Here is a 16,862-nt window from a genome sequence, read left to right on the forward strand (position 1 = left end):
GCAGCCTTTCAAACTTGTTTAAAAACAGCCACTCCTAATGAATGAAAACAACCTGAAGGGGGTCCTGTGCAAGGGCTAAAGTAGTGTTTCTGAAACTTGGCAACTTTTAAGATGTGTGGACTTCAACTCCCAGAATTCCCCAGCAAACATGGGCAACAAACACCTTAAAGTTGCCAAGTTTGAGAAACACTGGCCTAGAAATTCTCTGCCCTTGTTTCTCTTCTCATCCTTAACAATCTTATTTGATAAACTATTCTGGTGTTTAAATTATTATTAGATTAGCTTCAGCTGCACTCCAGTGTTGCTTACCACAGGAGTGATTTCTTAGTGGATGCCTGTAGGATTCTGCTATTATGCACTTCCTTTATGCAATATTTTTTTTTTGAGTCAGTGGGATTGTAGGATCATAACCATGTGATACAAAGCTGCAGGGAGACCCCGAGAAAGAAATACTTAGAAACAGTGTGGAGAGAGCTTGGGCTGTCGATAAAGCAATCATATTTTCTTGGGGAAAAAAATAAAAGACAAACCTGAAAAAAGGAGCAAATCTGAAAGAGATTCATGAGGATTAAAATGTTTGTAACTGCTTTACAAAAAAATCAATACCAAAATCAAGAAAACATTAACAAAAATGCATATATTAATAAAAAAATACTAAAACAGCATATATACATTTATTTTAAAAAAGAATTAAATTTCCATATTTTCCACAAGAACATGATTGTGCATTAAGTGGTACCTTACTTTTTTGCCAAGTGGCAAAAAAAACCCACCCCCAAATAAAGGACAGAAGTCAGTTTTTGAAAAATAAATCTCAAGGGTAGCTTTCTGAAATAAAAGCTGTATAATCTTTGTAGCTGACAGGAGAGACCATACATCTGGTTGCGACAGACGTGTATCTAACCCAGTGTTTCTCAACCTTGGCAACTTTACGATGTGTGGCCTTCAACTCCCAGAATTCTCCAGCTAGCAAGCTAGCTGGAGAATTCTGGGAGTTGAAGGCCACACATCGTAAAGTTGCCAAGGTTGAGAAATACTGACCTAACCAGATTTTTGCAAAACGCTTGCCAGATGTTTTTCTAAACCAAGTCTTTTTGAGTTTTTAAAATACTGGTTTGGCATTCTTGAAAGCAAGAAGGAAAAGACCAGTTGTGGCTTGTTTCTGCCAGTCGTGCTTTCTTTAGGTTCAAGATCGAGGGTGGCCGTTAAAGCGGCACCCGACTGCGCCCGGGGACCCGACTCTTCCCGCGCCCGCTCCAGCGCTGGGCAATGCAGCGTCCGTGCTGGGCACGGCGCCATCTCGGTCCTCCGGCCGCGAGAGGCGCAGCGAGCCAGGCTGGGGGAAGCGGGAGGAGGAGGAGGCGGAGGAGGCGGAGATGGGTGATGAAGAGGGCTGGAGAAGAGCCGTGAAAGCAGCCAAGGCTGGATCCGCGCTGAACTGTTCAGGCAGCTGCTCCTCCTCGCTGGCCATGGGTAAGGTGCAAGAGGGGCGACCGGTCCGGGCCGGGCGGGGAGACAGGAGGCGAGGGAGCCTCCTGGCTCGGCGGGCGTTCCCGAGGCGCCGGAGGAGATGCTGCTCTTTTCCTCTGGCTGAGGGGCCAAAATGGCTGGAGAGGGGCTGCAACCGAGGCCGCCTTTTCAGCGACTCCTGGATACCAAGAGCAAGTCGGCCGCAGGCATTTGCTTGTGCACTGTCAACGCCTCGAAGCCGTGCGTGTCGCTGTGTGTGTGTGTGTGTGTGTGTGTGTGTGTGTGTCTGTGTCTGTGGTTGCGTATGCAGGAGGGTCGAAGTCCGCAGTCCTCGGAGACCGGCGGCAACGCCTGTCCACCCGTCGCCCCTGCCCTTCATCTCTCCCAGGGCGCGCGCGGCGCAGGATTTGGCGCTGCCGGGACGGGGATCTTCCCTCCTGCCTTGTTTTCCTTGCGGGGTTCTCCCCGGGGGAGCAGGGACTTTCAGAGGCCAGCGAAAAAGACGGGGCGGGGGGATCGCGGCCCCTTTTGGCTTTCAAGAGCCGGAGGCGTTGCCGGGAGCTCGGAAGAAGGGCGGCTCCCTGCAGCCCATAAGTCGCGGTTGCTGGGCGGTGTGGTTCCCGCCTGGGGCTTTGGAAACAGCTGTGCGCCTAGTCGCTCCTGGAAGAGAATGAGAAGCCCTCGGCTGAAAACTCCCCGTGAAAAGCGAGGCGGCTCTGAGCCCGGTTAGGATTCTGATTTTAAGAGGGGAGATCTGTTTTTCTATCCCCCAGGGCCGTTCTTAGAGTGATTCTGGAGTAATTTTAAAATCAGGCATGCCTGCCAAGGGAAAATGATCTGATCTGATACAGTGAGGGCCAGAAGGGCACAGAATTGAGATAAGGCTGGGCCAATTTATGGAGAGTTGCTTATTGCTGGCTTAATGGGTGGTTGTGGTTGCCCCCTAAACCTGAAACAGCATATTTAATTGTCAGTTGCTAGGGAATCATCCTTCCCTTGGAAGCTTCCAAAATCACACTGGATTGCTGGGTGCCAAGGAAAGCTGCCTGGATGGGAAAGAATATTCCCACCAGCTGAGTCTCCTGTTCTGGCCAGGGTTACTTCAGCAACAACAATTATGATAAACGTATCTATGATAGTAGCAAATGGTAAACAATCATATGGAATAAGAATAAAAAGTCTGGAAAGTGGACATTTCAGTATCCAGAGACAGCAGAATAGAAAAGAATGAAATGGAGAAAAATCACAAAATACAAAGATCTGCAGACAGAAGCAGAATGACTGTGGCAAAAGAAACCCAAAAACATCTGGAGCACTACTAAAACACCATCGTCATTGACAAATTCATCATCAGTCAATTGCAAAAGGCAGATTTACTTGGAACAGCTTACGTTCTGCAATATCTTCAGTGCCATCAAACAATATCTGCCTATCCCAGTCCTTGGGAAGCACTCAGTAGGTGGATAAACATGCTCTTCTTTCCTTCATTACAAACATAATTGTTAGGTAAACTGTGAGCCACAAGGTAAATACATTATTATAACCAGTTGGTTTTAGTTAAACACAAGTGTAAATCTCTTCTTTTAAGAGATGTCAACATTTAAAATTCATAAACCAATAAAAAGAAAAAATAACTATGCTTCCCCATACTGTGAAACGGGTTTATTCTAAGAAATAAGCATCACATGATGTGTCATTGTTAAAGTGCACTAAATTGCACTAAATTGGAATAGGATTTTAGCTAATATTGCAGTATCGGTGACATGACCTCTTATTACTGGCTTTGCTGGAAATACCCATATTTCTTAGCACAATGCTCTCTGTTGCTTTGATGTTTTCCCCCTTTCACTTTCTTAGATTAGGACACAGTTGTGCTTTAATCAATAAAATACATTCCTTAATCAATTCTCTCTCTCTTCCTTTCCCTCCCTCCCTCAGCTGTGAAAGACCCCCTGGCAATTGAAAGAGCAAATCTATTGAACATGGCTAAACTGAGTATAAAGGGACTCATTGAATCTGCTCTAAGCTTTGGGCGAACTCTTGATTCTGATTATCCACCTCTCCAGCAGTTTTTTGTTGTCATGGAACACTGCCTCAAACACGGCCTGAAAGGTACAGATAGTATTTTGGGGTGACTGAGTCTTTTCATCCCATCACCATTTTGTTCTATATTTGGCCACTTGAGAGGGTCATTTTGGACTGGTTACTTCCTTTTGTACTGAGAAATAAGTATTGTTTTAAATCACAGCGTGTATCAGTGTTTCTCAAACTCAGCAACTTTAACATGTGTGGACTTAACTGGCTGGGGAATTCTGGGAGTTGAAGTCCACACATCTTAGCATTACGGAGGTTAAGGATCACTGGTATAGACTGCTGCATGCTAGCCTACCCATGTTTACTTTCATTTTTCCTGCAATCCTAGTGCAAACTTTCCTTTCTAAATCAATTCAGAAGGAAACTGTGACTTCCTCCTTTGAGTTCATCCGTATTACTTCATAGCCGGTTTTACTTCATTGGATTCTGAATGACTTATGAATTTGGTTCATTTGTTTTGACCAGCTTATTCCCATTATTTGTGGGTTGCCTAGAAGTGTGATCTTGGCTTTTTCTTACTTTTTCTTCACTTGCTACCAAGTATAGTTGTAAGTATAGTTTCATGGCTGGCTGCAGTGGCTATAAAAAAAAGTTACTGACATGTCATTAGATTAAACTTGTTGATGTCTATAAATAGAAAAAAAATGTTTATACAATCCCTAATACAGGTAGTCCTCAATTTACAACCATTTGTTTAATGACTGAAGTTACAAAAACACTGAAAAAAATGACTTAAGACTTTTTCCACAATTAATGACCATTTCAGCATCTCATGGTGACATTGTCAAACTTCAGACACGTGGCACCTGGCATGTATTTACAACAGTTGCAGTGTCCTGGGGTCATGTGATCACCTTTTGTGACCTGACAAGCAAAATCAGTGGGGAAGCCAGGTTCACTTCAAAACCAAGTTACTAACTTAACAACTGTGATGATTCACTTGACTAATGTGGCATGAAAGGTCATAAAAATGGGGCAAAACTTACTTAACAACTGTTTTGCTTAGCAATGGAAATTTTGAGATCAATGAATGACCACCTATGCTTGTATGTCTTATCCAGTAAGTATCTCAGATGCTCAGGGAAGAAATATATTAAATGTTTCAAGAAAGCAAAACAAGGTATAAATAATTATTTAGGCAAAGTTAACTTTCCTAAATTAACAGAAGATCAGGAAAAAAAGATTAATGGTTTAATTACTAAGGAAGAAATTGTTACAGCTATTAAACAATTGAAATTGGGCAAAGCGCCGGGTACGGATGGGTTGACATCTATTTATTATAAAGCTTTAGTAGAAGAGATGACTCAACCGTTGTGTGAACTGTTTAATAATTTATTACAGGGGTTAGAGATCCCTCCATCCTGGCGTAATGCATTTATATCATTGATTCCAAAAGATAGTCAAGATCTCACTTTGCCTAAAAATTATAGGCCTATATCTCTTTTAAATGTGGATTACAAAATTTTTGCAAAAATTTTAGCTAACAGGCTTATGGGGATCTTGCAGCAGTTTATACATAGGGATCAATCGGGTTTTATAACTGGAAGGTATATGAAGAATAACGTTAGACAAATTATTAATTTATTAGAGTATTTAGAAAAGAATAACCAAGTCTCTGCAGGCCTGATATTTTTGGATGCTGAAAAAGCCTTTGATCAAGTGAATTGGCAGTTTATGCTGTGTTTAATCAAGGAGATGAATTTTGGACAAAATATATTACAAGTATTATCCAATATATATCAAAAACAGACTGCTCAAATTATTGTAAATGGGGGTTTGTCAGAGGCTTTTGTAATAGAAAAAGGAACAAGACAGGGATGCCCGTTGTCTCCGTTATTGTTTGTTTTAACACTGGAAATTTTGTTGATTAAAATTCGGGAGTCTCAAGAAATAAAAGGAATAGAAATTAATAAAAAAGAATATAAATTAAGAGCCTTTGCAGATGACTTGGTTGTTACTTTGTCTCAACCTGTTTCTTCGGTGGTGAAATTATTACAATTGATTCAACAATATGGACGTGTTTCTGGCTTTAAAATTAATAATAATAAGACCAAAATATTAGCTAAAAATATGACTAATGGTGATAAACAGGCTCTAGTTAACTTAACAGACTTTGAAATTGTTGATAAGGTAAAATATTTGGGGGTTACATTATCTGCTTCTAATGTAAAATTGTATAAAAATAATTATGAAAAGCTGTGGATGGAGGTACAGAAGGATTTAAAAAACTGGAATAATTTACAGTTATCCCTTATGGGCAGAATTGCAGTTATTAAAATGAATGTCCTGCCAAAGTTTATTTTTTTGTTTCAAATGTTACCTATCTTAAAGAACGAACGTAATTTAGATGAATGGCAAAAAGGTATTAATAAATTTGTTTGGGCAGGGAAAAAACCAAGGGTGAAACTTAAAATAATGCAAGATTTTCGTGAGAGAGGTGGACTCAAGGTACCAAATATGAAATTGTATTATGATGCTGTAGTATTGACATTGATTAGCGACTTGGGTGAATTTAACAAATACAGAAATACTTCATTTGGAAGGCTGGGACCTATTTTTTGGATGGCATGCCTATTTAATATTTAATAAAAAAGTGGATTGGGTTTTTAAGTCTCATATTATAAGAAACTCTTTGCTAAGAGTGTGGAGAAAGTATTATAAAAGTGACTTCAAAATACCATTATGGGCTATACCTCGGCATGCCATAGAAGGTATAAGGAAAGGGGTAAATATGGACAAGGTCTCTTACGTACAGTTATTAAGATGGGATGGCCAAGACTGGCAGTTAAAATCTTTGGAAGAATTAACACATGAAAACTTAACTTATTCATGGTTCCAATATAGACAAATAGTGGATAGATGGAAGATGGATTGTAAAATGGGCTGGCTTAGAGAAGATGAAATTTTTTTAAAACAAGTAAGAGATCAAAGGCCAACCCATATTAAGAGAGTTTATGGGGTTTTAGTGGAATTAGATTCAGAACTTGAACTAGTTAAAGATTGTATGATTAAATGGGCACAGAATATTGGTGAAACGATTTCAATGGATACTTGGGAACTTATTTGGATAAGAAATGTTAAATTCACACAAGCGCAAAATTTAAGAGAGAATTTTTATAAGATGTTTTATAGATGGCACCTTGACCAAAAGAAAATGTCCATTATGTACCCTAATCTACAGCCGAAATGCTGGAGATGTGGATATTTGGATGCTACCTATTACCATATTTGGTGGACGTGTAAGCATATAAAAGCTTTTTGGATTAAGATATGGTGGAATATTCAAAGAATTTTTAAAAGGAGGGTAAAATTTACTCCGCAATTATTTTTATTAGGTATTGTTATTGACTGTGATGCTAAGGAGGTTATATTGATGTTAAATTTGATTACAGCCGCTAGGTTGTTAATAGGACAATATTGGAAGAAGGAATCTTTGCCTACTTTACAAGAATGGTTTCATAAAGTTTCGTATTTGGCAGAAATGGCAAAGATTTCGGCTTTCTTAAAGGAGCAATCTCAAGAAAAATTTTTTGCGGTATGGGAAAAATGGATAAATTTTATACAACATAATTTGGATATGGAAAAATATTATTTAGCCTTTTTATAATTTGTAATGATTGTTTTTTCTTTCTTTCTTTCTTCTTTTTCTTTTTTATATATATACATTTTTTATGTATTATTATTCATATATTTTTTTTTTTTATATATATATATGCTTTATTCTTCGTCTACTTTCTTCTTTCTTCTTTCTCTCTCTCTCTTCTCTTTTTATTTTTTTTTTTTCTTTTTTAGTATATATTATTCATTTTAAAGTTTATGTTATGTATATTATTATTATATATATTATTACTGTGATTTTTATTATTATTATTAATTATTTTATAAATTGCAAATGTTATTTTTAAAATATTTGTTAAATAATCCTATATTCAGTTCTGGGAAGTCGGGGGGGGGTGGGGTGGTTGGGGAGGGGGGGGTGGATTTTTATTTGTAAAACTTTTGAAAAATTTCAATAAAAAAAAAAAAAAAAAGAAAGCAAAACAAGGTATAAAAAGTCAAGATATGTTTATTTTTTTTCTTCTAGTAAAAAAATCTTTTCTAAGTTATAATAAAACCATATGGGGCCCTCTGGAACTTGTAGAGAAATTGTATCCAGAAGCTGAGGAGATTGCTGCTAGCGTTAGAGATTTACCTGGTCTCAAGTAAGTTGTTTTATTGAAATATTTCCTTCACTGCTTTTTATACATAAATCATGAGAATGAACAAGATTTCATTTTCCACAGTTAAATGTATGTAACTTTTCTTAACCTCATAGAACAGGGGTGTCAAACTGCCGGCCCGTGGGCCGGATGCGGTCATGGCGAAACCGCGTCCACCCCATTGCCGGCAATGGAAAAACAGTTGTGACACGTCACATGACGTGAGTTTGATACCCCTGTCATAGAATATTCTATGGGTGAAATAATGTTATTCAAAATTGTAAGTAAGGAAGATGTGGGGTTTTGTCTGATGCAAAGAAGGTAAGATAGAAATTCTATCAGATTCAGATTGTTTGCCCATTTATTTTCTAACCTGGCAGCAGTTTTGCTCAGATTTTTGAGGCGTTTTCCAATCAATACCATAGTGCCAATAAGATGCTGGGATCTTATTCATCCAGAGGTCTGTTCTCCCATTGAGCAGTATTCCTTTGCAACTGCCAACACTCAAAAGGAGACCTGACAATGGGCATAGTTGTATTAAAGTACAATCCATCAATCTCTGACCCAGCAGAAAAGTGGTTCTTTTTTTTAAAAAAAATATGTTTTATTACTTTTTTTAACATAATCACTTTACTATTCGGTAAACAGTGTGTTGTCTGGTTTTACATTTAAGAAACATTCACTAACAGTTGATTTCTATAATCTATAATACACATAATAACTCTACTTGATTTCCTTTTTTTCCCATAATGTTCTCTTTTACCAACCTTAAGTTAATACAATTCTTGTTGTTTTAATGAATGATGATTGAGTATAAAAGTTTTCTAATATTTCTACAGATAATAATCACATCAATATAATATTCCCTTTTCTGTTCTGGCCATTCTGGTTGTCTCATCATAGATCCTGTTTACAGTTCTTGTTTACATTTGTTTTTCCAACAATGTTCAAAACATTCTTACTGGTTAAGATTTTCTCAAAGTGAATTAGATTTAAATATTTAACTTTATTTTCTCTCATGTAAGCCAAACCAATACTTTTACCTTTCTTAAGGAATAAATAAGACTAAAAAAAGAAAAAAGAAGAATAAGAATAAAAAGTAGTTCTTAATCACAAATTAAGTAGGGGAAGATTTTAATAAAATAACTAGAATATGAAATATTGGTTCTGATGTGATTCAAAAATGCTACTCATAAAACCAGGAGATGTTAATTGAAATAAAGAATTATTATAGGTTCCCATGTCATACAAGGGACTCTTTAGTGCCTTACAAGACTAAACTTAATCTTTTCAAATATTTCAGTAGAATAGAGTCCTATGGAATATGGTCTTCTTTGACTGTCCCCCTCCAAGTCTCAGTGACCCACCCCTAGATGGAATGACCCGGCCTTTGATCTTAAACCTACTGCCCACTGCAGAAATCACAGGGTTGATTTCCTTCCTCAGAAAAAAAACCCAAAATGGAATGATATTTGCCCAAGACAAATACAGGGGAGGACATTATCTTTTATTTTGTGTCTTAAGAGTTTTGTCAAATAAATGTTTAAATCAGAAGGTGTTTTTTTTAATAAAAACAACTTTTTGTTGAGAGTGTAAAGTGGCTAAAATTGAATATAGAATGGTTAAGAACATTGTTCCAAATAAAGATGGAAAATAGCTTAATCCCTACCTCTTTATTAGAAAGCATATTGACTAGTGTTAGAAATGGCAGCTCTGACTAATGTGTCGCTATGCTGTGAATTATTCCTGTTTTTAAATCAGAACTTCCTTAGGACGTGCTCGGGCTTGGTTACGTCTGGCACTTATGCAAAAAAAGATGGCTGACTATCTACGTTGTCTCATCCTTCGGAAAGATCTCCTCGGGTGAGCTCTTATCCAGGTTCTTATTAAAAGTCAGTGCTTTGATTGTGAACAGAATTGTGCACATTGATTGTGTTGCATTGTTATTAGAACTTAGCTAAAATATTTATTTTCTTAGCTAAATAAAAGAGCTTACATTACATTGCTTCTAGCAGAGGCATTTCACTTTTCTTCCGAATTATAAATTTCAGTAAAATGTTCTAATTGATTGACTTGACATCTTTATTTTTAGAAGGTTTGGTAAAACAAAAAAAGAAAGGGGACATTCTAACGTTCATTCAGGTTTTGACAGTAATATAGTATAAACCAGAAGTCAACAATACAATGCCTGTGACATTCTCAAGCAGCACTTGCCACAGCAATGGCAATAATATATTCTTTCTCTTTTGCTGTTTAATGTATTCTGCAAATTTACATCATGCTGCCAGCTGTTGGAAAAGATGCATACCCAGAGCATAAAGTGTACAAAATGCAGCTGCACAATATTTAATTTCATACTTGCAGAACTAGGCTTTTTTTTTTTAAAGCAGTTTTCTCTTGGTTTTTTTTTAATTCTAGACAAGGAATGTTATTCCTGTTATTCTCCTTGCGCAAAGCCTCTGTTGCTCAGGGCAGTCTTTTCCATCCTCGTGCAAATATTAAATGCAGTGTGAGATATTGTTTGAGGATGTTCTTTCTCAGCGTATTATGACCTTAAGTGCTGCTGATGCTAGTTGATCAAGCACTTGCAATTGGTTGCAGCGTGGGACACCCAACCATTAGCAGGTTTACTTTTTCTACTTCTGTTGACATTGGATACAGCTTGAGTGACCTGCCTCTGCTTGATCTTTGGTAACATGTTTAGAATCACGAGGTACATATTTGTGTATCATTCGTGTACCATTGGAATTATGGAAAAATGATGCAGATGAAATCTCTGTGGACCATGCAATTTTTTTTTTTAGAAATTGTGAAGGATTCTATCATACCATCAAAGTCAAAGAAATATTTTACTACAACCGAAGCTTTTGTAGAGGGGAAGAAGCATAGGAGCATAGGGATATATACTATGTTTTGGCCTTTGACAATCAGTAGTGCTGATTCTAATCTATGGACCTAGACAAGTTTTAAACTCACAATTTTGCTACTTTGCATCCTTTTAAATAAAATTCCATAACAGTGGTGTCTGTTTTCATGAGGAAAGCAACTTTTTGAATTGTCACATAGAGTCATTTTGACATTGGTCAGCTATGAAATTGACCAGTAATTGACAATGCCATTTAAATTATATGAAAATGCTTTTACAGTGAATTTTATGAACACCATGCAGTGATGATGGAAGAAGAAGGAGCTGTCATTGTTGGATTGCTTGTTGGGTTAAATGTCATTGATGCAAACTTGTGTATTAAAGGAGAAGATTTGGATTCACAAGTAAGTAGACACCGCAATCGTACAGTATATGTAGTCTTAAGAGCAAGGTTTCTTGACTGGAAAATCTTTCAAATATGGCATAGCTATTTTTTTTCTCTTGTAAAAAAATGTTCTATGTCCTTCAGGATGTGTATGAAACCTGTGTTTTGGCTTATATTTTAGACCTTAATATTGTAAACTCAATGAGATGGCTTAAACATTTGAATAATGAAAAAAATACCAGTATTGGAATGTATTATAGTGTAGGCTTGGCTATATAATATTCATAATTAAAGTAGCACACCTTTATTCATTTATGGATACAGCACATTACTCTCAATCAATTATATTTGCTCCATTGTCGACCCAAATTGAGTCTGGAAGATTTTAACTCCTGGAAGCAAATTTGGGGGAGACCGGTTGTTGCAAAATGGCATTGGTCAATACAATCCAGACCATTAATGTGATCATTACCAGATGTGGAATTTCCCATTCTGTTGAATTTGATTAAATTTGAAGGAGAATGAAGCTTATTCCCTAGTGGTTCCTTTATTTCACTTTGCAAAATTTGAATATATTTTTTTAAAGGTTGGTGTAATTGATTTCTCCATGTATCTAAAGAGTGAAGATGACACTGAAGATAAAGAAAGGTGAGTTTTACTAGAATTTTTAGCATGTTAAAATATATGGCTGAAAAACACATCCCCTGGAAGGAAACCCAAAGCGTCCTTCCCCTCACAGAAAATATTCCTTCTGTTCAGAAGGGAATCTTTACGCATGCTCCATTTTATGCCCTGTTGTACCTCATGTGCATTAGTTCTGACTTACAAAGCCCTCAGAAGCTTCACATAAGTTGCATACTTACGTAACTACCTGCTCTAACCAGATTTGATCCATGAATTGCTCGTGTTGCCCTGATTTCATGAAGGGGCAGGGATGAGGTCAGAAATGGCTGGACTCTATTGTGCAAGAACCAGCCCCGGAGATGTTAATCTGGCTACTCAGGGCTGACTTTCTTGAAGCTGGGTGGGGTTTGTTTTTTTAATTCCTTCGGCCTGTTATGTGTATCTGAAGACTTCCCTGGAAATGTCTTTGTTTAATATTTACAGATAGTAGTTGTCTAGAGAGTGTGGTGTGTAAATTTCAGCCTTGCTGAAGATTAATGATTTTACTGATAGGTTAAATTGAAATGATTTTGAGGGTCTGCTTAAAGCTGCAGCTTCTGCATCTAGGGACTGCCCGTTGGAGTTAACTACGTTATTCCAGTTGTACAGAATGAGATGCATCTTAGGGAACCAGTATCACATTCCACCTTTTTATTTTGTATTGGTTTTGTGTCATACATTTCCTGTAATGGAAGTGTTAATTTTACTGTACTTTTTGGTACCTTTTTGGAATCTAATGTATTGTAAGGTATTTTACATGTGTTCTGATTCACCATGACATGGATATTGATGCTATTCTAGCTTTTGAATAAAAAAGCATAATACAGAAAAAAAAAGAGTGCAGTTACTTGACATGTTTGGGGGTGGTTTGCCATTCATTGCCTCCTTCCTAGGGCTGAAAGAGAGGGACTGGTCCAAAGTTATCCAGCTGGGTTTGTGCCTAAGGCAGGATTAGAACTCAGTTTTCCACATTTCTTGGCCAGCACCATAACCATGAGCTCAAACTGACTCTCTTGTCAAGTTAGCGAAGGCCAAAATATAAAATACTAAGAAAAATGAAAATAAAGGGGAAAAAAGGGAAAAAGAAAGAAAAGCGTTGACTTCCTACTTTTTTTTTTAGTGCGGTAGAATAAGGTAATAACTTACCTTATATAACTTACTTTTTGTTTTTATATAACTATACTAGTCATTTCTATAACAACAAACCTATCTAATCAGCAAAACCCAAAGATAAAGTTTCATTTTTCCACATCAAGCACAAAGTCCAGAAGCAATTTATTTTTTTGATTAATATGCTCCCATCTTCCCTAGAAAGTGACTCTTATCTGCCCTTACTTATTTTACTTATTGTACATATAAGTGTGTGTTTTCTCTCTCTCTCTCTCTCTGTTTAATTTTACCACTTTCTCTTCCATTATGTAAATATGAGTCTGGAAAATAATAATAATGCTAATTATAGCCTACTGCAGGAGTCTTCAAAATTGGTAACTTTAAGACTTTGGACTTCAACTCTCAGAATTCCTCAGCCAGCCCTGGCTGGCTGAGGAATTCTGGAAGTTGAAGTCCACAAGTCTTAAAGTTGCTAAGTTTGAAGACCACTGGTCTATTGTGAAAAAAGTTGTACATTCTGGGGTCATAGATTTCAAGGGCAAAAAGCAGAAATCATGGAGCAATTAAAAAAAAATCAATGTTTAATCAAAGAGGATTGTTTAATCCAGAAATGCAGAACAGATATATGAACAGTCATCCTATTAATATCTAATATAAATTTGGGGAAATAGATAATCAAAGTCATATGTAAATCTTTAGAGGAGAGATGGGCAACTATGGCCCCTTTATGATCTGTGGACTTAAACCCTGAGAATTTCTGAGCCAGCCATGGCCCCTTTATGACCTGTAGATGTCACACTCAGAATTTTTAAGTCAGCCATGCTGGCGCTCAGGAATTCTGGGAATTGAAGTCCACAGGTTATAAAGAGGCCATAATTGCCCACCCCTGCCTTAGAGCAGTGTTCAATTTCCAATTTTTTGAGAAAACCAAAAGAAACTTTTTTTAACAGACTCCAAGATTGTTGATGGTGGTTATCCAGCTGATACTAGTGCTAATTACACAGAATGTTCTATATTTCAAGCCATATCCAGATATTATTTTTTAATTTATGGAGAACAGTTATTAAGACGTATCTCCGGTATACAGTAAATAGAAATTTTTCACATGCAATTCTCAAGACTCAGATCTCAGATCAAATGTCTTAACTAAACATTAAATATTCTAAACTAAAACTAAATTTCTTTTAGAAATGACCATATCGCTGCAATATTGGATCAGAAGAATTACGTTGAAGAATTAAACCGGCAATTGAAGTAAGGATAAGTTGTGTTAGAGACAGGTGTCTTCTGTTTTAAAAACAATTACTTTGGTAATTATCAGGTATTGAAAGTAGTAGTATTTATTGAATAATGAATAGAAAAAAGATAAGTTGGGAAGGGTTGTGAAATGCAAGGTTGTCCATGGCGAGGGGGGTAAAAAATCAAGATGGTAACAAGATCAAAACCTGACCCTTTTTCAAGTTCATTGCACACATGATCACATTTTTTTTCGGTTTGTGTGGTCTCCTGGCAACTATCTGGACTATTTCCTGTGGTTTTCTTGACAACTTTTTTCAGAAGTGATTTGTCTTCCTTCCTTCCTTCCTTCCTTCCTTCCTTCCTTCCTTCCTCCCTCCCTCCCTCCCTCTCCTTCCTTCCTTCCTTCCTTCCTTCCTTCCTTCCTTCCTTCCTTCCTTCCTTCCTTCCTTCCTTCCTCCCTCCTTCCTTCCTCCTCCCTCCCTTCCCTTCCTTCCTTCCTTCCTTCCTTCCTTTCCTTCCTCTCCTTCCTTCCTTCCTTCCTTCCTTCCTCCTCCTCCTCCCTCCCTCCCTCCCTCCCTCCCTCCCTCCCTCCCTTCCTTCCTTCCTTTCTTCCTTCCTTCCTCCCTTCCGCTAAGAAAGATGGGCTGGCCCAAAGTCTCCATGCTGGTTTCATGCTTAAAGGAGGACTAGAACGTAAGGTCTCCTGGTTTCCAGTTAGGTATCTTGCAGTCGCAACCGCCCTCTTGACTTGTAATCCCCCCCCCGATAGATCTTGGTCAGAAATATCTTAGCATAGTTTATGTCAAAAGTATGATTATGTTTTTAATCTGGGACCCTAAAAGAAATTTATTAGCTATTGTATCAAGGAGTTAATACTGCCACGATAGCTCCCTTTTAATATGCTTCTCTTATCAGGTAGACTAACAACACAGTCCTAATTGCTATTGATTTAGGAGTAACACTAATACAGAAGAGATGACATTTGGTTTCTGCATGTGTTTTTCGTAGGGCATCTGTTAATAAGTAAACTATTTACTTTAAAATACTTTACTAAAGTATTTAAAGTATTAAAGGTATACTTAAAGATTGGTGTATCTTTCCAGTTGATATGACATGGCTGTTTAAAATGGTTGTTCATGCATGTTGAGCTTTGTGATGTCAAATAGAAGCAGGGCTCCAATTCAGATCTCACTCCAGACTTACTTACTGAAGTAAGACTGGCATAGATAAAGCGTAAGGGATATGTCAGTGTGTACAGCTTTGTCCTCAGGTAATATGAACTTTCTCACATTCTTTAAGAGAACCCACCAAGAAGGCTAATAGTAATAATTAGTCTTCTCAAGATCATAAGAGGAGAACAAGTTAAATGTAACAATTGTAGAGAGAGTCCTTGACTTATGACCACAATTGGGAGAGAATTTCAGTTGTAAGTCATTGAAGTTGCAAGTTGAGGCACCCATGAGCCTGGACCCAGCTTCTCAACTGGTTTTATGGTGCTCATTAAGTAAATCACATGGTTGTTAAGCAAATCCAGTTTTCTGAATAGGTGGTTTCTTGCCAGGGACTTGGCAAAAAATATCACAAATTGCAGTTGTGACTTTGAAATGCTGCAACTGGTTGTAAATGTAAGATGATTGCCAAATGCACAAAATGCAGTTCATGTGACTATGGACAGGGGGAATGTTTTACAATGGTAGGAAATGCTTTACTGGCCATAACGCAGCCTTTCCAAGGCCATCATTACTTTGAACGATCATTAAACAATCATAAGTCGAGGATTACCTGTATAATATCCTTTTGCAACCTAGAACTAAGGAGAAATTTCCTGACAGTTAGAACAATTAACGGGTGGAACAACCTGCCTCCAGAAGTTGTGAATGCTCCAACACTGGAAGTTTTTAAGAAGAGACTGGACAGCCATTTGTCTGAAATGATAGGGCAGGGGTCTTCAAACTTGGCCCTTTTATGACTTGTGGACTTTAACTCCCAGAATTCCTCAGCCAGGCACGCTGGCCAAGGAATTCTGAAGTCCACAAGTCATAAAAGGGCCAAGTTTGAAGACCCCTGTGATAGGGTTTCCTGCCTGAGCAGGGGGTTGGAGTAGGAGACCTCCAATGTCCATACTACTACTACTACTACTACTACTACTACTACTACTACTACTACTACTACTACTACTTCTTCTTCTTCTTCTTCTTCTTCTTCTTCTTCTTCTTCTTCTTCTTCTTCTTCTTCTTCTTCTTCTTCTTCTTCTTCTCCTCCTCCTCCTCCTCCTCCTCCTCCTCCTCCTCCTCCTTTTCCTTTTCATCATCATCACCATCGGGATGTATCAGGTCCGTAGGCTAGAAACGGAAGTCTAGTTGTGTGGGCTATGAATAAGAAAGAATACAAACACTATATATTTTGAGGAATGGTGTCAGGAAGTGTCTTCTGATGCATTTGTTGCTGGGCATCAAGCAGTCGCTAGGAGGTTTTGTAAATCAGCTTGTACTACTGCATAATAGTAGAAATAATTCTGAATAATATTTTTTTATTGTTTTCAGTAGTACAGTCAGCAGCCTCCATACACGCGTCGATTCACTAGAGAAGTCAAACACTAAATTAATCGAAGAGGTAGGGTCTTTCGGCAATATATGCTTCAATGTTGAAACTGGCAGTCTTTGTTTGCGTTTGGGGTTTGGTTTTTATTTTGGTTTGGGATTTTTTTTTTTTTGTTTCAGCCAAGATGTTTCCCTTGGCCAAGAGGTGCCTTGTGTGTTACATAGAACTTCTGAGCAGCATGAGGATGGCAGCCTCAGCTCAGCTGCAGCTAACCATGAAATCCTGGTCCATCTGT

At 37.7% G+C, this 16,862-nt stretch overlaps 1 protein-coding gene across 3 annotated transcripts in view; it reads left to right on the top strand.

Annotated features, from left to right (window-relative positions):
- Positions 1-1,147: 1,147 nt before the first annotated feature.
- Positions 1,148-16,862, top strand: part of RUFY2 (RUN and FYVE domain containing 2) — a 39,220-nt gene continuing 23,505 nt past the window's right edge. The window contains exons 1-8 of one of the 3 annotated variants that reach the window (XM_039324650.1): positions 1,148-1,473; positions 3,409-3,582; positions 7,649-7,766; positions 9,525-9,626; positions 10,910-11,033; positions 11,601-11,662; positions 13,976-14,041; positions 16,573-16,639. In XM_039324650.1, coding sequence (XP_039180584.1) covers positions 1,377-1,473; positions 3,409-3,582; positions 7,649-7,766; positions 9,525-9,626; positions 10,910-11,033; positions 11,601-11,662; positions 13,976-14,041; positions 16,573-16,639 — 810 coding nt within the window. In that variant the 5' untranslated portion in view covers positions 1,148-1,376. Of the gene's footprint in view, positions 1,474-3,408; positions 3,583-7,648; positions 7,767-9,524; positions 9,627-10,909; positions 11,034-11,600; positions 11,663-13,975; positions 14,042-16,569; positions 16,640-16,862 lie in introns of all 3 variants that reach the window. The other 2 variants (XM_039324651.1, XM_039324649.1) reach the window with 2 other exon arrangements.

Source organism: Crotalus tigris, unplaced genomic scaffold (assembly GCF_016545835.1).
Source record: "Crotalus tigris isolate CLP2741 ecotype Arizona unplaced genomic scaffold, ASM1654583v1 scf7180000024304.1987388, whole genome shotgun sequence".
Taxonomy (NCBI): Eukaryota; Metazoa; Chordata; class Lepidosauria; order Squamata; family Viperidae; genus Crotalus; species Crotalus tigris.